Raw genomic sequence first — 27148 nt, 5'->3', positions numbered from 1 at the left:
GTGATGCCATCCAGCCATCTCATCCTCTGTCGTCCCCTTCTCCTCCTGCCCCCAATCCCTCCCAGCATCAGAGTCTTTTCCAATGAGTCAACTCTTCGCATGAGGTGCCCAAAGTACTGGAGTTTCAGCTTTAGCATCATTCCTTCCCAAGAAATCCCAGGGCTGGTCTCCTTCAGAATGGACTGGTTGGATCTCCTCGCAGTCCAAGGGACTCTCAAGAGTCTTCTCCAACACCACAGTTCAAAAGCATCAATTCTTCGGCGCTCAGCTTTCTTCACAGTCCAACTCTCACATCCATACATGACCACTGGAAAAACCATAGCCTTGACTAGACAGACCTTTGTTGGCAAGGGTTTACTAAAGTTTTGGATGGATTTGTCAGTTAGAGACTACTATGAAAGATTTGAAGTTGTGAAGAGATAGTACTGGCTGTTTATTATTTTTAATAAGAATGATAAAATGAAACTAATTATGAGTACATTTGTACCAGGTCCTGCAATTTAACAATGTACCTGTTTGGGTAGTTTTATATTTTATCATAACAGACAAATGAGTACCGAAAGAAAGTGAAAGTGTTAGCCGCTCAGTTGTGTCCCACTCATTGCCACCTCATGGACTGTTGCCCGCCAGGCTCCTCTGTCCATGGAATTCTCCAGACAAGAATACTGGAGTAGTTAGCCATTCTCTTCTCCAGGGGATCTTCCTAACACAGGCATTGAACCCATGTCTCTGCATTGCAGACAGATCCTTTACCGTCTGAGCCACCAGGGAAGCCCCAAATGAGTACTAGAAGGGACTCAAGTGTTTCAAGTTGTTGGTGATTGAAAGTGACCATTTCTGGGGAAAGAAGCTAGGTATATGTACTCGAACGCTAGATATTTTTATCCTCAGTAATGTTTACATTTCATGTTTACATCTATTTAATGCCTTTTCTATTGAAATTCCTGTGGAAAAAAATAACTTTGTTCATGTACATCTAAGACTCTTTAGCCTCATCTTGTTTTTCCTGTCTTTAGAAAGCAACTCTTAATACAAGGGTCTACTGGGATTGTAGGCCTGGTAGAAGGGACACTAATAATATCCAAGAAACAGTGCAGGGGAAGACTCTGAAGGACGTGGCATAGACTTGTTAGATGGAATTGGCTCAGTGGAATTGTGAGATTTTTTGTGGGACGCTTTTGTGAGATTTAGAGCATGGGTTGGCAAACTATGCCATGTATACCAACTCTGGCCAAGGCCTGTTCTGGCCAGGGCCTGAGCTCAGAATGGTTCCTATATTTTTTAGTGGTTGAAAAACAAAACAGTAGGTGATAGAGGCAGTAAGTGGTCCAAAAAGCCTAAAATATTTACCGTTTGGCTCTTAATAGAAAAAATTTGTTTATTGCCCATATAGAGTATAGCCATAGTTCTCTAAGTGCAAGTCGCTCAGTCGTGTCCGACTCTTTGCGACCCTATGCCTAAATACTGGGGTGGGTGGCTATGTCCTCTTCCAGGGGATCTTCCTGAACCAGCATCTCTTACTTCTACTGCGTTGGCAGGGAGGTTTTTTACCACTAGTGTGCCACTTGGAAACCCCACTGTTGTGAATGGAGTATTCCATGAGTTCCATCAGGTAAAACTGACTGATAGTGTTTAAGTCTACTCTGTTCTTTCTAGTTTTCTGCCTAGTTATCCAATCAAGAAAAAGAGGAGGGGGGAAAACGGGGCTGTGAATTGTACAAGATTGCATTTCTTAACCCTTATCTAAGCCGTGTATTTTCAAGTTCTCCCTAAGATGTTTTCCTCTTGACAAAACTCCTTAAAAAGGTCCACTGTATTGTTAATTAATAAATTTGCTCATGTTGTGTTCACTTTTCACCCATCTTTCATTCATGCTGTAGGCTTTAGGCCTATGCTCATGAATTGCAAATAATTTAGTTTTTAAAAAATCGTATAGTTCATACTGAAGCAATCTGAGTACGTCTCATGCTTGTATATTGCCACTGTTTTAGTGTGTTATTTGCATATGTTAAATGTTTAGTTCTAGAATCTGATTTTGATGGACTTCATTACTGTATCATGGGACTGAGCTGCCTTTTTGTTTGCAAATAAGCTCACAGAGAGAAATTCCAAACAAATCTTTTGTCTTGCTTTAACAACCAGTAAAAATATAGCAGTAAGTACAATCACTGAGCTGTTCTCCCCCACCCCAGCACAGTTCCAGTTTTTCTAAAAGAGAGAAGCAACCCTTTAAAAGATAAATCACAGTATAATTTTTGTTATTATAAACCCATTTTTATAATTTAAAATTTTATTTATTAATTTGGCCATGCCAGGTCTTAGTTGCAGCACTCAGAATCTTTAGGTGCAACGTGTGAAGAAATCTAGTTTTCTTGGCCAGGGGTTAAACCCAGGCCCCCTACATTGGGACATGGAGTCTTTAGCCACTGGACCACCAGGGAAGTCCCTGCATTTAAAAAAAATATATTTATTTATTTTTGGCTCTGGTGCATCTTTGTTGCTGAGAGGGCTTTTCTTGAGTTGTGGCGAGCAGGGGCTACTCTCTAGTTGCGGCTTCTCATTGTGGCTGCCTCTCTTGTTGAGGGCACAGGCTCTAGGGCACATGGGCTTTAGTAGTGGCAGCACGCGGGCTCATCCTCTGTGGCACCCGGGCTCTCGCGCACTGGCTCAGTAGTTGTGGCGCACCGGCTTAGTTGCTCTGTGGCATATGGGATCTTCCCAGACCATGGAGAGAACCTGTGTCTTTGGCACTGGCAGGCAGATTCTTTACCACTGAGCCACCAGGGAAGCCCCCTGTGATTTTTAATAATAGAAGAGGAGCATAATAAAAATTTCATGAGTTTAAAGTGTAAGTTAGTTTTAGTAAAAATTCAACCTCACATCATCATGTATTAGAATAGCCTACCAAATGATTATTTTTAAAGTTACAAACAGAAGTCACATGAATAAATGTCTCCCAGTCCAGATGTGCTGCCTGCCTTCAGTGTACTATGGTTCTGGAGTGGGAGGAGGGTGTAGGATAGCAGTAATATCAGCAATCTGACTGACATGGCCAGATCTTTTGGTTGTCAGGACAGTGCTCTCACTGTGATCCTGGGCATGGTTCCATTGTTCTGTAGTTGCATAAGCAGTAGAGGGAATCGTGATTGCATATCCTAAATAGTGTAAGCCTCTTTGGTGGGCAGATTTGCTTCAATTTTCTGACTGAAATGAGAAGTAGGTCATCAGTTGAGAATAAGAATGGTGAATGAGGGTTGGAGGTTTGAGAAGAGGAGGAGATAGTGTGAAATCGTATAGGAGAATGAGAAAATGGACCAGGGAAATGCGGTGTGACTATTGGACATCATTAAGGGATGTTTGCGGTTTTAAAGTGAAATCAAAAGGTGTTGTTTTGTTTGTTTTTTCCTGTAGTCATATTAACATAGGCAGTTATGGAATGGATGAGGAATTGGATTGAATCAGGATTGGGTTTGCTGGGTGTATTCCTACTACAGTAAAAATGAAGAGAGTCCTATTTTTTTTTTTTTTCCCCATGAGAGGTATGTAGGTAAAGCAGATTCTTCAAAGGAATACCAGATTTTAGTTAGAATAAGAAGGTGGTGGAGGGACTGTGTTAATTGAGCTTTAGGGTGTAGGACATTTTCCTGATGAAGGGTCATGGGTTCTAGAGGGCATTCTGTGAGTTTTAAAAAATTTGTTTATTTACTTTTGACTGTACTGGGTCTTCAGTCACTGTGTGCAGGGTTTCTTTAGTTGTGGCAAGTGGGGGCTACTCTTCTTTGAATTGCATGACTTCTCATTGCACAATGGGCTCTAGGCACATGGGCTTCAGTAGTTGGAGCTGCCAAGCTCTAGAGCATAGGCTCAATAGTTGTGGCACACTGGCTTAATTGCTCTATAGCATGTGGGATCTTCCCAGATCAGGAATCAGACGTGTGTCCCCTGCATTGGCAGATGGATTCTTAACCATTGGACCACCAGGGAAGTCCCATCCTGTGATTTTTGTAACTAGGGGATCATGGTACACTGCTTAAGTGTACCATTCACTTAAGCATGGATCACTGCTTTAGTGAATGTATTTAAAGGAGAACCACTGACCTAGAAAATGGACATTTTGAATGAAGAGACAGAATTTTGAAACCAGAATTAGATTAAAGGATATACTAAGGTTTATGATTAGAATATCTAAAGGATTTGAGAGGAACCTGCAAACTTCACCATCATAATTCTGTTTAGAATATCTCTTCTCCTAGGGGCTTCTTTTTTTGTTGTTTTTGATTTGGCCCCCCGGTTGGCTTATGGGATCTAATTTTTCCAACTAGGCTTGTACCCTTTGCAGTGGAAACTCCCCTGCCTAACCACTGAACTGTAGAGGTTTCATTAAGGAATATAGGCTCTTCCTTTTTGTATTGTCCTGGTAAGAAAGAGGCAGGTAGAGAAGGGAAAAGAGATTCTGATAGAGAGCATGCTAATATCTATATTTAATATATAGTAATATCTATAGACATATTAGATATACAATATTTAATATTTTCTATATATCTAACATATATGTTATATGGAGGATGAAGCTCAAGATCTTTAATCTACTCAGTCCTAATTTGTGGAGTTTCACCTTTTTCAATATATAATGCCCCATCTCTTTCTAATCAGTCACCAGTAGTAGGGTACAGAGGCTAGGGATCCAAGCAAAAACTTAAGTAGTGGTATAAACAGTAATTTTTAAAAACCTTTTAAACTTGAAATTGTTTCAGATTTACAGTAATTGAAGGAAATGTGTTAATCTTCCACTGTGATCCTAGATTTGTCTTATTCTCCCTATTAATTTTTGTTCTGTATTCATTTTAGGACTGTCATATATAAGATTGTTCTAACAATCTGGTGAATCATACATTTGAAATCATGTAGTAACCTATTGATGTCTAGCATCTCTTTTTTTCTAGTATTGTTTTTCTTTTGATTAGAATTTGCTTGATGCATTTTTGGGTGCCTGTGCCATTAGCCATTCCATGCCCCTGTACTTTAGGTATTTATCTTAGAAATAGAACAGAATATATCTAGGGGTTTTTTTTGGCTGTGTCATGCGGCCTGTGGGATCTTAGTTCCCAGACCAGGGCTCAGGGGACCCAACTTGCGCCCCCTTCAGTGGAAGCACAAAGTCTTAGCTACGGCTTTGTAGTAGAGCCATACACCATACACAAAAATAAACTCAAAATGGATTAAAGATCTCAACGTAAGACCAGAAACTATAAAACTCCTAGAGGAGAACATAGGCAAAACACTCTGACATACATCACAGCAGGATCCTCTATGACCCACCTCCCAGAATATTGGAAATAAAAGCAAAAATAAACAAGTGGGACCTAATTAACCTTAAAAGCTTCTGCACATCAAAGGAAACTATTAGCAAGGTGAAAAGACAGCCTTCAGAATGGGAGAAGATAATAGCAAATGAAGCAACTGACAAACAACTAATCTCGAGAATATACAAGCAACTCCTACAGCTCAACTCCAGAAAAATAAATGACCCAATCAAAAAATGGGCCAAAGAACTAAATAGACATTTCTCCAAAGAAGACATACAGATGGCTCACAAACACATGAAAAGATGCTCAACATCACTCATTATCAGAGAAATGCAAATCAAAACCACTATGAGGTACCATTTCACACCAGTCAGAATGGCTGCGATCCAAAAGTCTACAAGTAATAAATGCTGGAGAGGGTGTGGAGAAAAGGGAACCCTCTTACACTGTTGGTGGGAATGCAAACTAGTACAGCCACTATGGAGAACACTGTGGAGATTCCTTAAAAAACTGGAAATAGACCTGCCTTATGATCCAGCAATCCCACTGCTGGGCATACACACTGAGGAATCCAGAAGGGAAAGAGACACGAGTACCCCAATGTTCATCGCAGCACTGTTTATAATAGCCAGGACATGGAAGCAACCTAGATGTCCATCAGCAGATGAATGGATAAGAAAGCTGTGGTACATATACACAATGGAGTATTACTCAGCCATTAAAAATAATACATTTGAATCAGTTCTAATGAGGTGGATGAAACTGGAGCCTATTATACAGAGTGAAGTAAGCCAGAAAGAAAAACACCAATACAGTATACTAACGCATATATATGGAATTTAGAAAGATGGTAACAATAACCCTGTGTACGAGACAGCAAAAGAGACACTGATGTATAGAACAGTCTTATGGACTCTGTGGGAGAGGGCGAGGGTGGGATGATTTGGGAGAATGGCATTGAAACATGTAAAATATCATGTATGAAATGAGTTGCCAGTCCAGGTTCGATGCACGATACTGGATGCTTGGGGCTGATGCACTGGGACGACCCAGAGGGATGGAATGGGGAGGGAGGAGGGAGGAGGGTTCAGGATGGGGAACACATGTATACCTGTGGCGGATTCATTTTGATATTTGGCAAAACTAATACAGTTATGTAAAGTTTAAAAATAAAATAAAATTTAAATTTAAAAAAAAAAAAAAAAAAGTCTTAGCTACGGGAATGCTTGGCAGGTCTCGGACAGTCACTTCTAATTGGCTGTAAAATGATCCACTTCCCAGGCTCGTACCAGCCCCTCTTGAGGTTTTTGGCTCTGCATAGCACTGTTGATTTAGTATCTGCATAGTACTATTGATTAGTAGTCTCAAACTCAGTGGATTTAAATGGAGTGATTCTCATATTTTAGGTGTGCTGTCATCAATAAACATGTTATATGTAATAAACAGTGAACTAAAAATGGAATTTTTTATGTATTTTTTATTAAATTTTTCTTTGTAATATTAATTGGTTAATTTATAAACAGTCTTTTTAAACTTTCTGTTTTAGTCCCAGAAATCCTGGATAGAAAGCACTTTGACCAAGAGGGAATGTGTATATATCATACCAAGTTCCAAAGACCCTCACAGGTACGTATACTTCTCTTTATTCTGAATTCTTATAGAAATTTAGATGTAAATTACATTGCTATTTATTTATTAAAAACTAAAGTTATTAATTATTTGTAGTTACTGTTGGGTGAAGGAAATGGCAACCCACTTCAGTATCCTTGCCTAGAGAATCCCGTGGACAGAGGAGCTTGGTGGGCTTCTGTCCATAGAGTCGCAAAGAGTCGGACACAACTGAAGCAACTTAGCATGCCTGCATGCATTGGAGAAGGAAATGGCGACCCACTCCAGTATTCTTGCCTGGAAAATCCCAGGAACAGAGGGGCCTGGTGGGCTGCTGTCTGTGGGGTTGCACAGAGTTGGATATGACTGAAGCAACTTAGCAGCAGCAGCAGTTACTGTTAATTTTTGTGTTTACTGTTAATCTTTTAGGATTAGGAGGAGATAGTAGTAGCAAGATATCAGCATTCTGCAGTTCTTAATTGGAGAAGGCAATGGCACCCCACTCCAGTACTCTTGCCTGGAAAACCCCATGGACAGAGGAGCCTGGCATGCTGCAGTCCATGGGGTCGCTAAGAGTCGGGAACTACTGAGCGACTTCACTTTCACTTTTCACTTCCATGCATTGGAGAGGGAAATGGCAACCCACTCCAGTGTTCTTGCCTGGAGAATCCCATGGACAGGGGAGCCTGATGGGCTGCCGTCTATGGGCTCGCACAGAGTCGGACACGACTGAAGTGACTTAGCAGTAGCAGCAGTTCTTAATGACATTTCACAACATGAAACCTCTCATTCAGAGTATTCTTCCTTCCCTGATCTTCCCCCATATCATACTAGTGTATTACAAAAGATCAGACAGTTAAGTCTCTTTTTTAAAAATTTGATTTATTGATACTGAGAACTTAAAATGTTTATGTATCTGTTTAAGGGGCGTCTATTGAGTACCTAACACTATAGTTACGCTGAAGAAACCAGTATGAACCTAATGGTTGCTGTTTTTGTTTGCCAATATGTAGCTGCAGATGAGCACCTATTGGAAAACCCATCACCAGAAATTTGTTGGCATCTCTGATTGTCCTTTGGTCTTAAAAATGGCATTGATAATAGAAAAAAAAAATTTAAGTAAAGGACATGAGTTAGAATTCAAGAAAAAGATCTCTTGAGGTATTTATTGAAGAAACATTTTTCCTAATTTTTTTCTTTTTTCTGAGACCTAAAAATAGCAAAAAGCTTAAAAGGGTACCTCAAAGATGTACTTACTTTCTGGACTACAAAGCACTTTTCTTCACAGGCACTTAGGACAAATTAATTGAAAAAGGTGTTTACTGGAGTTTTTAGTCATCTTACCGTTCCTGTCTCCTGTTAAACCTTGTCTTCTATGCAGTTATCTTCTCTACAGCTTTTACTTCCATTTGATATATGGTTCTTATGCCAAGTAAGCAATCTTTTATTAACTATTTTAAGTTACAGTATGTGTGTGTTCAGTCGCTCAGTCGTGTCTGACTCTTTGCTGCCCTATGGACTGTAGCCCGCCAGGCTCCTCTGTCCATGGGATTCTCCAGGCCAGGAGTACTAGAGTGGGTTGCCATTTCCTTCTTTAGGGGATCTTCTCGACCCAGGGATCAAACTGGTGTTTCCTGCGTTGGCAGGCAGGTTCTTTTACCACTGAGCCACCTGGGAAGCCCAGTCTTTTATTAATTGATATATTAAGTTATAGTACCTGTCCCTATTATTGTGACATCATAGTGAATTCTTGGTAAATATTTATTGAATAGAATTTCTAAATATTTTGTTTGTATATTACATAAACCTTCTGTTTGAAATTCAACATTTCTTTTTATATTAATGGCAAAAAATTTTTAGTATCTGTCTCATTTATACAAATTTTCATTATAAGAGAAATGTGCATGATTTTGCAAACTTGAGATGTAGAAAGTTGGCTCAATATTCAGAGTATCAAAACATGAAGACAGTCATTAATAACATTTATTGCACCTATTTTTAATCTTTATTCAGTGCATAGCTTTTGTTTTTAAAATATTGCTAAATTCAGTCTATATGTAAAACATTGTATCTGTTTTTTTTTTAACAAAATGTTATAGTAACTTTATTTTTCCATAATATCCCTTTAAGAGTAGTAGTTAATACTCTGTTGGTATATATACAGTTCATGTACATATCCTGCTATTGGGCACTTGAGTTGTTTTCAATTTTGAGCCTATTTTAAATTAAAATTAGGTCGTAATGGAGGTTTTAGTGGATAAAAACTATTTTTGTGTTTCAAGTTTTATTCCCCCTTAATATATGTAATGTCAAAAAACTTTCTAAAAGATTAAAGAATATGATGTACATTGTCACCAGTAGTGACGAGAATGCCTGAATATTGATTAATGTTAGCCCTCATCTTCAAGAAAGTGATTAACAGAAAATTATGTATTAAATTTGCATTTATTTGATCACCATTAAGAAAACATTTTTTGTATTCTTTAATATTCCCCCAATTTTTAGTAATTTCTGTAAATGTCTTTTTAGATCATTAAAATAGATAACCTTAGTGTCTCTTTCAATCATTACTCTGTGATTTATCTGAATTTCATACTAGTTATTAAAGATGGGTTTTGTTATAAGATCATGTTTTTTAATCAGAGAGCACCAATGACATTTCCCAGGTCACATTGTTCTTTGTTCTTAATTGTTGCATCCTTACTAATTATATATCTGGATCATAATTTTAATATTCCCTGATTGATGGACGTTTTAGCTAACCTGTTTTCTTTTTTGCTATTAGACAAAAGTATTCTGTAGTGAATAACTTTATTTTACACATATTCTATAGATATTTTTAACCTTTACTCTTAAGTACTGGAATTAAAGTTTGAGAGTACATTTTTCGTTTTGATGAGTATTGCCAAATTGCCCTCCATTTGTACTCCTACCAGCAGATATAAGACTACTTTCTTCTATATTCATACCAAGATATTGTCTTAAAGGATTAAATAATTTTCTTCCAATCAAATATCTTTTCATATTTATGTTTTTACTGTGAATTATCTGTTCATATGGACTTCCTAGGTGGCTCTGTGGTAAAGAGTCCACCTGCCAATGCAGGAGATGCAGGGGACATTGGTTCGATTCCTGGGTCAGGAAGATCCCCTGGAACAGGAAATGACAGCCCACTCCAGTATTCTTGCCTGAGAAATACCATGGACAGAGAAGCCTGGTGGGCCACAGTCCAGGGGTTGCAGAGTGTACACGACTGAGTGACTGAGCACACATGCATACATCTGTTCATATATTTTCCCATTTTATATTGATTTGATAAATATATTAGGGAAGTGAATACACTTTTTATATTATATATTCAGTTCAGTCGCTCAGTTGTGTCCAACTCTTTGTGACCCCATGAACTGGAGCACGCCAGGCCTCCCTGTCCATCACCAACTCAACGGAGTTCACTCAAACTCCTGTCCATCGAGTCGGTGATGCCATCCAGCCATCTCATCCTCTGTCGTCCCCTTCTCCTGCTGCCCCCAATCCCTCCCAGCATCAGAGTCTTTTCCAATGAGTCAACTCTTTGCATGAGGTGGCCAAAGTGCTGGAGTTTCAGCTTTAGCATCATTCCTTCCAAAGAACACCCAGGACTGATCTCCTTTAGAATGGACTGGTTGGATCTCCTTGCAGTCCAAAGGACTCTCAGGAGTCTTCTCCAACGCCATAGTTCAAAAGCATCAATTCTTTGGCGCTCAGCTTTCTTCACAGTCCAACTCTCACGTCCATACATGACCACTGGAAAAACCATAGCCATTAGGGAAACTTTATATATTATATTTATATTTAATATATTATATTATTAGGGAAGCTAAACTTTTTTCTATAAATATTTTTTCTCAGTTTATCTTTGGACTTTTATTAGTGATGTGTTTTTGCCATATAAATTTTTTTTTTTTTTAATGTAGTTAAATCTGTCTTTTGTGGTTTCTGGGTTTTATGACACAACTAATTGTATTTAAAAAATGAAAACTGAGTTTTTAAAAAAGGTACAAATGACCTAAGATATCTCTTGAAAAATATATAATATTCCTTTGTTTTGTACTTTTTTTTAATGGATTATTATAGTTTAGTTCAAATAAGAAGAAAAATGATTTTCCCTTTAAGTAATAGATTTACCTTGTTTTATAGATGCCTTCCAGGATGTCAGATTTGTCAGCAACTTGTCAGGTAAGTATCATAACAATAACAGTATCGCACACATTTTGGAAAATAAAACTAGTATATGAAAAAAGTCAGAATACACTGGGATAAAATTCACAGGCCATTATGTTTAAGCATTACTTAACTCACACTTGGGAGGTAAAGGATTAGGCAGAGTTCCTTGAAACTCAAGTGCAGGTGCCTGAGCAGAGAGCTAAAGTTGAATATGAATTAGCTGGTTAAAGATTGAGGAAAGGGATTTGAAGCAGAGAGAACAGTTTGTGGGAAGGCCTGGCAGTGAAAGAGATTATGGTTATGTCAGGAAACTGCAAGCTGTAGAAGGAATTAATATGATGGATATTGAAAAGATCTGAGTCTTGAGAAATAAATAGGGCCAGATCATTTTAACTTTTTGTATACTATGCCACACAGTTTTGATTTCATGTTAAAAAGATACTATATAGGGAAGTAGATTTTCTTTTTTTTCCCCTCAATAAAAGCAGTTGGCATTTTGAGGAGATTGGATTGAGAGGAAAAAATAGTTTGGAAGTTTTTAGAGTAATTCTGGCAAAAAATAAGAGCCTGAATTAAGATACTACCTATGGTAATGAAGAGAAATAGGCATATTTGAAAAGGGTGATCAATCAGATAAACTCAGTAGGATTGGTGGTGTGTGGGGAAAGGGAACATTTGAGGATGGCACCTAAGTTTCTTACTCGGGCAACTAATTAAAGAGTAATGTTGTTCTTTAAGATGTGATGAAGGAATGTAAGAGAAAGAAGAGAAGGTCTCCGGTTGGCAGGCTAAAAACAGAAGTGTATAGAATGAGTTCATTTACATATATTGAATTGTTGTACCATTTCCAGGCCTATTCATTCCTTCCTCTAGATGGGTAGTTCGATCTGGTGGCTGTCTTCAGGCTGAAGAGCTTCCTTTAGCTTTTGGTATAATGCTGGTATACTCGATGGACATGGGTTTGGGTGGACTCTGGGAGTTGGTGACGGACAGGGATGCCTGGCATGCTGCGGTTCATGGGGTTGCAAAGAGTCGGACACGACTGAGTGACTGAACTGAACTGGTATACTGGAGATGAGTTTTCTCAGCTTGGTTTATCTGAAAATATATTTATTTTACTCATTTTTGAAGGATGTTTTCCATGACTATGGAATTTTGAGTTTCCTCATTCCAATGATTTGAAGATACCATTCTGTTGTCTTCTGGCTCTTGTTTCTAGTGGGAAGTCAGCTGTCATTAGTGCAGTGGTTCGTCTGTGTGTAATGGGTCTTTTTTCCCTCTGGCTGTTTTAAGGATTTTTCCCCCTATAATTTTGGTTTTTAACAGCAGGCCTGTGATGTGCCTGAGAATGGTTCTCTTTTTCCTTCTTTTTGAATAAATCTTGAATCAATTCAGTTCAGTTCAGTCGCTCAGTTGTGTCCGACTCTTTGCGACCCCATGAATCACAGCATGCCAGGCCTCCCTGTCCATCACCAACTCACGGAGTTCACTCAAACTCCTGTCCATCCAGTCAGTGATGCCATCCAGCCATCTCATCCTCTGTCATCCCCTTCTCCTCCTGCCCCCAATCCCTCCCAGCATCAGGGTCTTTTCCAATGAGTCAGCTCTTCGCATGAGGTGGCCAAAGTGCTGGAGTTTCAGCTTTAGCCTCATTCCTTCCAAAGAACACCCAGGACTGATCTCCTTTAGAATGGACTGGTTGGATCTCCTTGCAGTCCAAGGGACTCTCAAGAGTCTTCTCCAACACCACAGTTCAAAAGCATCAATTCTTCGGCGCTCAGCTTTCTTCACAGTCCAACTGTCACATCCATACATGACCACTGGAAAAACCATATGGACCTTTGTTGGCGAAGTAATGTCTCTGCTTTTCAATATGCTATCTAGTTTGGTCATAACTTTCCTTCCAAGGAGTAAGCGTCTTTTAATTTCATGGCTGCAATCACCATCTGCAGTGATTTTGGAGCCCAGAAAAATAAAGCCTGACACTGTTTCCACTGTTTCCCCATCTATTTCCCATGAAGTGATGGGACCGGATGCCATGATCTTAGTTTTCTGAATGTTGAGCTGTAAGCCAACTTTTTCACTCTCCTCTTTCACTTTCATCAAGAGGCTTTCTAGTTCCTCTTCACTTTCTGCCATAAGGGTGGTGTCATCTACATATCTGAGGTTATTGATATTTCTCCCGGAAAACTTGATTCCAGCTTGTGCTTCTTCCAGCCCAGCATTTCTTATGATGTACTCTGCATATAAGTTAACCAAGCAGGGTGACAGTATACAGCCTTGACGTACTCCTTTTCCTATTTGGAACCAGTCTGTTGTTCCGTGTCCAGTTCTAACTGTTGCTTCCTGACCTGCATATAGGTTTCTCAAGAGCCGGATAAAGTGGTCTGGTATTCCCATCTCTTTCAGAATTTTCCACAGTTAATTGTGATCCACACAGCCAAAGGCTTTGGCATAGTCAGTAAAGCAGAAATCTTGAATAAATATCTGCAAGTTCATGTTTTTCACCAAATTTTAGCCACTGTTTCTTAAGATCCTTTTCTGCCCCTTCTCTGACTCCAATACTCTTCCCTGGAAAATCCCATGGATGAAGGAGCCTGATAGGCTGCAGTCCATGGGGTTGCTAAGAGTTGGACACGACTGAGCGACTGCACTTTCACTTCTCACTTTCATGCACTGGAGAAGGAAATAGCAACCCACTCCAGTGTTCTTGCCTGTAGAATCCCAGGGATGGGGGAGCTTGGTGGCTGGCGTCTGTGGGGTCGTACAGAGTCGGACACGACTGAAGCGACTTAGCAGCAGCAGCAGCAGCCCCTTCTCTGTCTCTCCTCCCTCTGGAACTCTGGGTATATTACGTTGCTTGATATTTCCTGCAGGTCACTGAGGCCCTGTTTTATTTTTGTTTAATTAAAATAATTTTTTCCCATTTATCAAATTATATCATTTGTATTGATCTGTCTTCAGGTTCACTAACATTTATACATTCTCCAAAGCTGTAGATGGGGAAACAGTGGAAACAGTGTCAGACTTTATTTTTTTGGGTTCTAAAATCACTGCAGATGGTGACTGCAGCCATGAAATTTAAAGATGCTTACTCCTTGGAAGAAAAGTTATGACCAACCTAGATAGCATATTGAAAAGCAGAGACATTACTTTGCCAACAAAGGTCCGTCTAGTCAAGGCTATGGTTTTTCCAGTGGTCATGTATGGATGTGAGAGTTGAACTGTGAAGAAAGCTGAGCACCGAAGAATTGATGCTTTTGAGCTGTGGTGTTGGAGAAGACTCTTGAGAGTCCCTTGGACTGCAAGGAGATCCAACCAGTCCATTCTGAAGGAGATCAGCCCTGGGATTTCTTTGGAAGGAATGATGCTAAAGCTGAAACTCCAGTACTTTGGCCACCTCATGGAAGAGTTGACTCATTGGAAAAGTCTTTGATGCTGGGAGGGATTGGGGGCAGGAGGAGAAGGGGACGAGAGAGGGTGAGATGGCTGGATGGCATCACTGACTCAATGGACGTGAGTCGGAGTGAACTCTGGGAGTTGGTGATGGACAGGGAGGCCTGGCGTGCTGCGATTCGTGGAGTCACAAAGAGTCGTACACGACTGAGCGACTGAACTGAACTGAAGTAGATGCCTCAAACTAAGTTTATTAATAGAAGCCTGTATCATCAAATATTAATGTATTTATAGTATTTTAATGCTATGGTTAACAGATTAACTTACTGATATCCTAAAATCAAAAAGTCAGAGTATTTTCATATTCTTCAAAAGTTCCTTTATTTTCAAACAGTTTTTCATTGACTGACTTTTTTAAAAGGTCTTTTAAAAGTTTTATTATTTTTTTCCCTTAGGTGTTTTTGTGGTCGCTTGGTCAAGCAACATGCTTGTTTTACTGCAAGTCTTGCCATGAAATACTCAGATGTGAAATTGGGTGACCATTTTAATCAGACATTAGAAGAGTGGTCTGTGGAAAAACATACAGAACAGAGCCCAACGGATGCTTATGGAGTCATAAATTTTCAAGGGGGTTCTCATTCCTACAGAGCTAAGGTATATTGTGTATTAGAGTGTCTTACTTCATTTACCTTTTAATTAATTCCAGCTCTTTGCAACTCCATGGACTGGAGCCCAACAGGCTCCTCTGTCTGTGGAATTCTCCAGGTAAGAATACTAGAGTGGGTTGCCGTGCCCTTCTCCAAGGGATCTTCCCGACCCAGGGATCAAACCCAGGTGTCCCGCATTGCAGGAAGATTCTTTACCATTTGAGCTACCCAGGAAGCCAGTTAATTAAATAATGTATGTTTATTATCTGACAGCTTATATAATAGTGTGTCAGAAAATCAGTTTTAGTCATTTCTTTATTTTGAAGTTCTTGTATTGGTACACACAAATACAGAATTACTGTGTTTTGGTGCATTGAACCTTTTTTAGTTTCATTTACTATTTCACTTTCTCTTTGTTCCCTTTTTTTATCTTTTTGGTTAACGTATTTTTAATTATTGCTTTTCTTTATAGCATCTTATTTATATATTTTTCTGTTCTGCAGGTTAATTTTATAAATACTATAAAATACATCTTTAACTGGTTACTGTTACAGATTAGTACTTTTACTACTTCCTGGTCAATGCAAGAACCTTTAGAATACTTGTGACTGCATTTATTTCCCTCATGACTTACGTGCTTTTGTTGGCATAAATTTTGTGTGTGTGTGTGTGTGTGTGTTTTGAAAACTCCCAAATTGATCCTCCTTGGTGGATCAGTGGTAAAGAATCTGCCCGCCAATGCAGGAGACACAGATTCGATTCCTGTTCCTGGAAGATCCCACATGCCACGGAGCAGCTAAGCCCATGTGCCACAACTATTGAGCTTGTGCTTCAGTGCCCAGGAACCACAAGCGCTGCACCCACATGCTGCAGCTACTGAAGCCTACATGCCCTAGAGCCAGTGCTCAGCAACAAAAGAAGGTACCACAGTGAGAAGCCCAGAGCACTGCAGGGAAGAGTAGCCCCCGCTCGCTTCAACTAGAGAAAGCCTACGCAGAACAAAGACCTGGCACAGCCAAATATAAATAAATAAAAATGTTTAAATCCCCAAATAATAATTTATGATTCATTTAGACTTGTCTACATTTTACCTTTTAAGTTGCTGTCCCTGGCTCCCTCCCTGTCTTGATTTGCTAAGCAGTGTCATATGATGGGCCTGTCTCTCCGGGTTTTTCTGTTCTCTTGGATCCTGACACCACAAGTTGTCACAACTTTGGTAGCTTACTGATGTCTTAATAACAGGGGTCGTTAATCTAGTTTGTCTAGTTCCTAGGGGCAGAGTTGGTCCAAAACAACATAGTCCATCATTGTTGAAAATGGAATTCCTCATTTATTACTAACATAATCTGTTTTTTTTTTTAATTTTATTTATTCATTTATGACTGTGATGGGTCTTCATTGCTGCATGAGGGCTTTCTCTAGTTCCTGCAAGCAGGGGCTACTCTTTTTTGCAGAGTGTGGCCTCAGTAGATGTGGCACACAGGCTCAGTTGCCTCACAGCATGTGAAATCCTCTTGGACCAAGAATCAAACCCGTGTCCCTGCATTGGCAGGTGGACTCCCAACCTCTGGACCACCAGGGAAGTCCCATAATCTGTTTTTTAAATTTATTAACTTTAGATTATTTTCCAAGCACCACTTAATGTACCCAAGTATAGTGATAAGTTAAACAAAGCTAATGCTTAAGATTTATAGAAGAAATCTCATTACAAATCATTCTTAAGGGAATCTGGAGTCTTCTCAGTTTTATATAACTTATGATATTTTGGGATATTTTTCCTTGGTGTTTGATCTCTGTAAAGGAATGGCTAATATATTGTTTTGGAAAGAACCTTTATTAGAGAAGATTAAAAGTGTTTTTTCCCCCCAACATCTGAGTATTATAAGATTTGATATGAATATTTTTGATTTCTTCTTACAAGGCAAGAAATACTGTGGACAAATCTGTAAACCAGGTGAATGGTAATTTGGTTTATAAAATCAGAAGGTGTAACAAATTTACATCTTAAAGTTTGAAAATTAGAGTGCCACTATTTCTCTAGCTCTTACAGAATGATTTTCCAACCTTAAAATTGTTTGTTTGTTATTGCTTATTCTTAGGAGTGTAAATATATTACAAGTAGCCTATGAAATCTATTTTATAATAATCTTATGCAAATAAAGTTTTTCTTAAGTCATGTGATGCTGCATTATGAAACTTATGAATTATTATTTTTAAAAAATCTTTCTTGTTAGTATGTGAGGCTATCCTATGACACCAAACCTGAAATCATTCTACAACTTCTGCTTAAAGAATGGCAAATGGAATTACCCAAACTTGTTATCTCTGTGCATGGTGGCATGCAGAAGTTTGAGCTTCACCCACGAATCAAGCAGTTGCTTGGAAAGGGTCTTATTAAAGCTGCAGTTACAACCGGAGCCTGGATTTTAACTGGAGGAGTGAACACAGGTAAACAGTAATAAAATTGGTATAATTTTTATTTGATGTGTTTGTAAATTTTTCATATCAGATATTTGAAAAGTCAACACAGTATAAATGTATACTAGTCTTCTGTTAAGTAATCTATAGTTCTTAAGTATAAATGCTAACTGAAAAATGAACTTGGTTTTTGTTTGTTCTTTTAAAAGAATAGTATGCTTTATCATTTACTTTCTTTTTATTAAGACTTCGTTTCTGGCTGTGCCTGTGGCTTGCAGGATCTTAGCTCCCCAGCCTGGGCCGTTGTGATGACAGTGCCAAACCCTAAGCGTTGGACCGTCAGGGAATTCCCAAGAATGGTGTGCTTTGGAGCAGGGGTCTGCAAACTATGGTTCCCTGCACCAAATCCAGCCTACTCCTTGTTTTTGTAGATAAAGGTTTATTGGAACACAGCCACATTTGTTTTTGTATGGTTTTGTATCACACTTCTGTGCTATAAGAGCAGAGGTGGATAGTTCTTAGATTGTGTGTCTTGCAAAGCCTAAAATGCTTAAAATTTGGTCCTTTATAAAAAGTTTGCTGACCTACTACTGTATAGCAAAGTGTTATTCTTGTCACTTTGTAACTGCTGGTAAATTGAGAAAAGAATGGCAATTCATTGCCTGCTGCTAAGTCGCTTCAGTCGTGTCTGACTCTGTGTGATCCCATAGACAGCAGCCCACCAGGCTTCCCCGTCCCTGGGATTCTCCAGGCAAGAACACTGGAGTGGGTTGCCATTTCCTTCTCCAATGCATGAAAGTGAAAAGTGAAAGTGAAGTCGCTCAGTCGTTCCTGACTCTTAGTGACCCCATGGACTGCAGCCTATCAGGCTCCTCTGTCCATGGATTTTCCAGGCAAGAGTACTGGAGTGGGGTGCCATTGCCTTCTCCAATTCATTGCCTAGACAGTGGTAAAAAATAGCTTTTGAAATTAATTTTTAATATAATCTTATATTCTAAGTCTTTCCTATCACATACACAGTTTGGATAGAAGGAAGGCAAATTAATTTTAATATCCGAAGTAAAACATAGTTATTATTTAAATTAGTTTGCAAAAATATATTTCATTAACAGCAACTGTTTTTTGAACCTTATTGTGGCACTCTTCTAGCCACTGAAAATATATCATTACACAAAATATTTGCCTTCATGGAGCTTATATTCTAGTGGGAAAGATGTAGAAAACAAACAGATAACTAAATGTATAATAAATTAAATAATAAGTGCTTTGGGAGACACATAAAGTGTAGAGAAGGGATAGTGAGGGATGGTCAAGGAAGCTTTGTTCATAAGGTAACTTTGAGTAGAAGTGGAAGGAAATGAAGCAAATGAGATGAAGAATAATGTGGGACAGAGCATTTAAAGGAGAAGAAATGGAAAGTATTGGAAAAATAGTAAGAAAGGTCCAATGTAGCTTGAGTAGAATGAGCAAGGACTGCTGGGTGATGAGATAAGAAAGTTACAGGTGAGTGGTGATGGTGGGGTTGACATAGGGTTTGTGGTGAATATCAGGAGCAACAGACAGATCATCATATAAGGCCTTGCAGGCCATTATAAGCACTTTGACTTTTAATCTGAATTAGAAGGGGAGGTTTTAAACAGAGTTGACAGGAGCAAAGATATCTTGAATGATGGTTTAAAAATAGACTATAAACAGGCAAAGCAGCAATTGGAAGAACAGTGAAGATGCTATTTCAATAATCCCTGTGAGATATGAGATCTAATGTGTTATAAAAATCTAATTGAGTGATGCATTGATTTGCTGGGGCTATTAAAATACCACAGACTGGGAGGCTTAAACAAAAGAAATTTATTTTCTAATAGTTCTGGAGACCCAAGATCAAGATGATAGCAAGTTTGGTACCTCCTGATGCAGCTCTCCTTGACTTACAGATGGCCATCTTTTCACTGTGTCCTCTTGTGGCCTTTCCCATTGCATGTGCATCTCTGGTGTCTCTTTTTGTGTCCAAATTTCCCCTTCTTATAAGGACACCAGCCAGATTGGATTAGGGCCTACCCTAACATCCTCATTTTCACATGATATCCTAAAGGATCTATTTCCAAATACCTTCACATTCTAAGGTACTGGGGTTAGAGTATCAACATAGGAATTTTGGGGAGGATACTGTTCAGTCCATAACAAGTGGTAATGAGAAGTTATGTGCTCTTTTGAATTATTTTTTCTGTATACTTTCCTCCCAGTTTTTGACTCAGTTAGAAAACTGTTGTAGTTTTTTCTGGGTTTGTGTGTTTTGCTTATAGTCCTGAGCCATACTCTTCTTTTTTTTTAGATGATGTATAGAGCAGTAACAAAAACTACAGTTAACATGAGGAATCTAAGAGAGGAGACTAGGCCTAACAACATGGTAAAAGTTAGTTTTACGTGTGTTTCAGGCAGTTGTAGTGGTTTGACATTGTGGGTTGTTGTTTTTTTTCTTTTTCGTCCTTGTGTTTTCTTTTGAAAGTTTGTCTTTTGGACTTCGTTGCTTTTTATCTTGTATATGTGAAAAAAAACTAGCACCAGTTGTAACGTTACTGAGAATAGGATTGTTCTGAACACAATAAAGACTTTCAAATAAAGTGAATTTGATTTTGTATGAACAGGTGTGGCAAAACATGTTGGTGATGCCCTTAAAGAACATGCTTCCAGATCATCTCGAAAGATTTGCACTATTGGAATAGCTCCATGGGGAGTGATTGAAAACAGAAATGATCTTGTTGGGAGAGATGTAAGAGTGTTTTTAAAAATTTCTTTTATTTAAGCTTATGTCAGAACAAAATTAGAGTAAGAATAGTGCAAAGTCAACCTAAAATATTCATGATCGTACTACAGTCCTTTTGAAAACACCATCATAGATTTAAACAGTTGTAATTATAGTGTTAGTACATTTGGTTTCTGCCTTTTTTTGTATAACTATTTCACACTTTTTCCATATCATGCCAGTCTGTGTAATTAAGTTTTTGATGATTGCATGATGTTAAGAATTAATTGTATTGTCTGTGAAAGTAGTAATCAAATGCTGGTGTTTTATTCAAGTAGGTTAAAGACATGCAAATTGGTTGTAGATATTTTTTCAAGAGATTATTAAAAAGGAATTAATTATAATGATCATTTTCAAATGCAATTGAATTTCTAACATCAACTTTAAAGATTCTACTTATGACTGGAAAAGTAGCAATATGACATTAAACTGCTTTTATTCAGTGTCCTTTATATATTGCACGTTATTCCCTAATAACCTGAGAGTTTCTTAACATTGTTTATTTATTTGCTTATTTGCTGCTGTTTCCTTTGCATGGGATGATGAAATATGATATATTCTGGAGTGAGAGCCAAAATATAATTGTTTGGTTTAGCCCATTATTGAATAATCTTCAGTTGCTTAAAAGCTCATGCTTTTTGATACATTCTTTTATATTCTGTATTTTTGCCTTTACAGATTATTTCAAAATTTGTTTTTACTTTATGTTATATTTAATCCTACCCACTAACTCTCATGTTTGCTATTGTTTAGGTGGTTGCTCCTTACCAAACTTTGTTGAACCCTCTGAGCAAATTGAATGTTCTGAATAATCTGCATTCCCATTTCATATTGGTGGATGATGGCACTGTTGGAAAGTATGGAGCAGAAGTCAGACTTAGAAGAGAACTTGAAAAAACTGTTAATCAGCAAAGAATTCATGCTAGTAAGGGCATTTATAAATTTGTTGTTAAAATTATTCTGGGCTGTATTAATTGCCAGCAGCATTCTATGAAAGGTAGAATGTTCTTTTAAGTCCTCATTTCCTTAGTAGCAGGATGACATTAAACAACAAAGAGTAACTGACCCTACACAAAATGAGACCTAGGAAAGGAAGTTTGAGATTAAACAGGATACTCAAATATCAAGGCCAAAGCCACAAAAGTTCATTGGAAGCTTTGTTGCTACTGTAATCCCATTGCATCTCAAGGAATTCAGAAATATTCTTAATGTATGATATATTCCAGTACATGACTTTGAAGTTCAGGATTGAAGAGGAAAAACATACTTTATTGTGAAGTAAGAAATCACTTTACTTAAAGTTGATAACATAAGTAGGTATCACTCTTTGGTAGATATGTCTTAAAAATTGGTATTCTAGAAACACATCTTTTCCAACCATGGTTAAACTTTCTAGTTCAACATCTAGATTTTTATTTCAGAAAGAAGAAATTTTGTAATTTTAGGACACCAAGAAGGTGAGCTCTATGATGAAGTGAAATATAAGTACAAAAATTACAGGATAGTATTTTCAGATTACGGTGGAGTCATAGCATCTCCTAAAACTTAGGAATGTTTTAGAACTTTGCAAATACCTATATTTTGGATTTTTTCACTAGGTATTCAGTAGACAAGGTATTCACTAAATTTCTTTTCTGTTACTCTTATAGAGGTCTTGATTTTATTGATCTGTTCTGTTTATGTAATCCTGATTCTGTCATTAATTTCTATACTAATGTCTCATTGCATTTGGAATAAAAAAGTGATTAAAAATAGAAACATTGGAAGTTCAACTCATGCCATATTAAAAAGCAAACTGAAAACCAACTTGGTGTTTTAATTTCTAATCAAGAGTTAAAGTAGTGAAATATGCAAAATAGTTACTGCTTTCCAGTGAATATATGTTCTAGTATGTGCCTTGTTATATATTGAATTTTCTAATTTTGTTACTTAGAACAGACTTAAAAGTCAGTATAAAAGTAATTGTTTTAGTATTTTATTTATATCAGACTAGTATCATGTTGAGTACTTTAATTCAATACAGTCTTTTAAGAAATTTTATTTTGGCTTTTGTTTTTGATTGAGATAAAAATAAGATTAAATTATTGAATTTTGCCTAATATCATAATTAATCTTTTTACTTTTTTAAGGAATTGGTCAAGGTGTTCCTGTGGTGGCACTTATATTTGAGGGTGGGCCAAATGTTATCCTCACTGTTTTAGAATACCTCCAGGAAAGTCCTCCTGTTCCAGTCGTCGTATGTGAAGGAACAGGCAGAGCTGCAGATCTACTAGCATATATTCATAAGCAAACAGAAGAAGGAGGGTAAGTGTATGATTACAATACATTTTTAATAATTTCACGTAAAGAGGGCTGAGGGGGCTTCCTAGGTAGTGGAGTGGTAAAAAATCTGCCTGCCAGTTCAGGAGATGAACGACATGCAGGTTTGATCCCTGGGTCTGGAGTAGGAAATGGCAACCCACTCCAGTGTTCTTGCCTGGAAAAATTCCATGGACAGAGGATCCTGATGGGCTACAGTCCATGGGGTCGCAAAGAGTAGGACACAACTGCGCACCCTTGCATAAAGAGGCTTGTGGCTTCTAGAATATTAAATTCATTTCGGTGTTTTATGAACATGAAAATACCTTCCTAAGTGTTGAGGAAAAGGCCTGTCTGACACATTATTAGAAGGAGTTAAAATATAACTGTCTTTGTTATGGACAATTTTGCAAGATCTGTTAAATATACAGAGGCACATATCTTTTGACTTGATAGTTTTATTTCTGGTAATTTTCCTACAAATGTACACATATGAAGTAACTTACATAAAGTTATGCATTACAGTATGGTTTGTCATAATAAAAGATTGGAACAATATAGAGCATATATCAAGGGGACTAGATAAATAACATGGTACATCTGCACAGTGGAATAGTTTGCAATAGTTTATGTATGGTTTTAATCTGGTTAGTAGACTTGAGAAGATTAACAATATATATGTAGAAAAAGGAAAATGTACAGTAACATATTTATTATGGTGCCTTTCATGTGGGAGAAAAGCAGAATTGTATGTATGGAAAGAGATCCTGGAAAGTTACACAAAGTAATAGTGTTTCTTGAGAGCAGTTGAGATGGAATGGACTGATAGAAGACAGTGAAAAGGACACCTTCACTATGAATTTTCACATCTTTATATTTTATATCAAATTTTTGAGCCATGTAAATATATTCCACTTTGAGAAAAAGAAATAAAAATGCAAATGTGCTGATATTTAACACATTTTGGTGAAATACTGGTTTACACATCATAATATCTTAAGATTATACAAAATCTTATAGAATGTGAGTACTGATAATGTACTCACATGCCTTATAAAAAAATGTTGGAAATAATTCAAAGAGAAAAATCACTCCATTTTCCATTTTTCACCCTTGTGATTTGTAGTGGAAGTCTAATGAAGCAGATCTCACTCACGGTTGAGTATTTAATTTTTTCCCAAGTACTTAATACAGTATCTTTAAATGCCTTGCCTGTCCAACAGTACTTGATGATACTAAATTCTTCAAATTGCAGAATTTGAAATCAGTGGATTAAGTTGTATTTCCTCTTACTTCAGGAATCTTCCTGATGCAGCAGAGCCCGATATTATTTCAACTATCAAAAAAACATTTAACTTTGGCCAGAGTGAAGCAGTTCATTTATTTCAAACACTAATGGAATGTATGAAAAGAAAGGAGCTCGTAAGTAGATTTCATCAGAATAAGCCTTTTTATTTAATTCAAAGCACATTCTAAACTAGAGAAATACTTTTAAAAAATTAATTTTTGGCCACCCCTGTGGCTTGTGGGATCTTAGTTTCCCAACCAGAAATTGAACCCAAGCCCTTGGCCATAAAAGCACGGAGTCTTAACCACTAGACTGCAGGGAGAATTCTCAGTTAGAAAAATACTAAAGGTTTGAATATACTTGAATTTTATTTGGTAAATGATACAGATTCTTAATTTTGGGGGTTTTTTTATTATAATGAAATTATTTCTGACCTCCGAAAATTGTATATGCCATGTACTTTGAAATTACTTTGTGATTTATTTGCTTTATGCCTTAGCTTTTAAAATGTAAATGCATAATATTATGGATTAATCTTTAAATAGATCACTGTTTTCCACATTGGATCAGATGAACATCAAGATATAGATGTAGCAATTCTTACTGCACTGCTGAAAGGTAAGGTTTCAAATTTATTTGTTAGGTCTTTCATTTACAGTCTTTTTATATAAGTTAGTGTTTGTTAATTTGAGAATTAAATTTTTCAATAATTTTTATTTGTAAAAGACATAGCATTCACTTTCTGTGACAGCAAATTCACTTTTGTCTTTATAGTATATAATTTTTTTAAAAGTTCAAACTAGGATTTATGCCATTAGGCCTGTTATCTTGTTAAGGATGTATAAAATGTGTCACATTTTTAATTGGCTGAAAAATAAGTGTTTAAAAGTAATAAGGTATTAGTTGATAGAAATTAAAGATAGTATTCTTAAATGTGCTATTTTTATTAGGAAGGAAAGTTTGGAAAGAAAACTTGTATCTTCTAGGACTGAGGGGTTATTATACTTTCACTTGAATTGTTTTTCTCTCATTATCTTTCCAAAGGCATCCAACTGATAAACAGTATTATAGTGAGAAATCTTTTCAAAAATTATAAACTAAAATGTTGTTCCATCTAAATACCTGACAGTGTGGAATGAGGTAGCAGAAGCAGAGCAAGAGGGTGTTGTCTTATCATTCACAAAAATTTTGCAAATGTTAAGCCATAATAAATTGCCAATAGATCAAACATTTTAAAAATACTATAGTAAATATAGCATGTTTACATCATCTAAGAATAAAGATCATAAATAATAGGAAGCCTAGAAACCATAAAGGGAAAGGTCAATAAGTATGATTTCATAAGTATAAAAAATAAAAAGAGAGCACTAATATTTGCTATATTCTTTCTGTGAACTAGCTACTATGCTTTAGTAGTTTATGTTGTTTACTCTTGCAGCAGCCCTAAGAGTTAGATTTCCTATTTTCTTCATTTTATAGATGAGATAACTAAGAACAGGAATGTGGAAAGATCACTAGAAGGTGTTAAAAATTAGTGATAAGCAGATGAATAATCCATGGAAAAATGAGTCAGAATTTATGTGATAGATATTAGCAGAAATGCGGAAATTTGGAAATGATAGAAAGATGTTAAAACAAAGAAACCCTATAAATTGGGGGTGGGGGGAAGCTTTTTATCCTCCTACTGGGTATTTGTATACTCCTGAAGGATGGTATAACATTTCCGGAATTTATTTTGGCAGTGTATCAAAAACTTTATATATCTTTCTACACAGCAGTTTGACTTCTATAAATTCATCCTATTAAACGTGTACAAAAATGTACTTGCCAAAAAATTCAAATAAGTTAAATGAACTTGTCAACTGTTTTCTTTTTTTTTTTTAATTTTATTTTATTTTTAAACTTTACATAACTGTATTAGTTTTGCCAAATATCAAAATGAATCCGCCACTCAGCTGTTTTCTTTATTCAATTAGGCACTAATGCATCTGCATTTGACCAGCTCATCCTTACATTGGCTTGGGATAGAGTTGACATCGCCAAAAATCATGTATTTGTTTATGGACAGCAGTGGCTGGTATGTAAATAATGTATACAAGCAATGTATACATTTAGCTTAGTAATTAAGCTGAATTATAAAACAATATTTGCTGAAACTGTGTCCTAACTTGACATTTTACCTGTCAGTCAAAAGTGCAAAATTACTGTAACTAAACATTTCTGCAGCATCCAGATCCATTTAGAATTTAGTAAGTTCCGTTTGCCTCTTGATTAAAAACTGTGTTTTTTTAATAAGGTATAGATCTCTAAAAATTCTATAACTTGCATTTATGTTTGTCCGGAATGTTTTCCTGTAATTGCCTTTTCTGGTGGCGTCCCTGTTTGATTTGGGGCTCAGAGTAACCTTGGGTTCATAAGATAAATTTGGAAGAGTTTGAGAAGGATTGGTATTAATTCTTCTTTGAATGTTTGGTAAAATTTACCAGTGAAGCTGTCTGGTCCTTATTCCTAATTAATCTGTTCACAATTTCTATTTCATCATGATTCAGTTTTGGTAAGTTTATGTTTCTAGGAATTTAACTGTTTCTTCTAGGTTGTCCAGTTTTTTGGCATATAATTTTTATGTTAACCTCTTAACGTTCCTTTATATCTCTGGTATCATTTGTAACATCTCTTTCATTTTTTATTTATTTGAGTCCTCTCTGTTTTTCTTCTTGAGTCTAGCTAAAGGCTTGTCAGTTTCTTTTTTTTATTGGAATTATAATAACTTTACACTGTTGTGTCAGTGGAAGCTGTACAACAGAGAATTAGCCATATGCACACATGTATCCCCTCCTCCTTGAGCTTCTCTCCCACTGCCCCGATCCCATCCCTCCAGGTCATTACAGAGCACCGAGCTGAGCTCCCTGTGTTATACAGCAGCTTCCCACTAGCTATCTGTTTTACACATGGTAATGTATATTTTTCAGTGCCACACTCCTAATTCGTCCCACCTTCTCTTCCCCCTCTGTGTTCACACATGTCTATTTTCTACATTTGTGCCTCTACTCCTGCCCTGCAAATAGGTTCATCTGTACCAGTTTTCTAGATTCCTCATATATACGTTAATATACAGCATTTGTTTTTCTGACTGACTTCACTCTGTATGACAGACTCTAGGTTGATTCACATTACTACAGATGAC

At 37.2% G+C, this 27148-nt stretch overlaps 1 protein-coding gene across 5 annotated transcripts in view; it reads left to right on the top strand.

The window, feature by feature from the left end:
- Window positions 1-27148, top strand: part of TRPM7 (transient receptor potential cation channel subfamily M member 7) — a 114070-nt gene that overhangs the window by 12590 nt on the left and 74332 nt on the right. For all 5 annotated transcript variants that reach the window (XM_006077783.4, XM_044925006.2, XM_006077782.4 and 2 more), the window contains exons 2-11: window positions 6853-6932; window positions 11091-11129; window positions 14969-15167; window positions 17395-17608; window positions 20221-20345; window positions 21132-21303; window positions 22508-22682; window positions 23975-24098; window positions 24510-24582; window positions 25941-26041. In XM_006077783.4, the coding sequence (XP_006077845.1) occupies window positions 6853-6932; window positions 11091-11129; window positions 14969-15167; window positions 17395-17608; window positions 20221-20345; window positions 21132-21303; window positions 22508-22682; window positions 23975-24098; window positions 24510-24582; window positions 25941-26041 (1302 nt within the window). The remainder of the gene's footprint in view (window positions 1-6852; window positions 6933-11090; window positions 11130-14968; window positions 15168-17394; window positions 17609-20220; window positions 20346-21131; window positions 21304-22507; window positions 22683-23974; window positions 24099-24509; window positions 24583-25940; window positions 26042-27148) is intronic.

The sequence above is a fragment of the Bubalus bubalis genome, chromosome 11 (assembly GCF_019923935.1).
Source record: "Bubalus bubalis isolate 160015118507 breed Murrah chromosome 11, NDDB_SH_1, whole genome shotgun sequence".
Lineage (NCBI taxonomy): Eukaryota > Metazoa > Chordata > Mammalia > Artiodactyla > Bovidae > Bubalus > Bubalus bubalis.
Note: the sequence above shows the minus strand (reverse complement) of the source record. Positions and strands in the feature narration are given on the sequence as shown.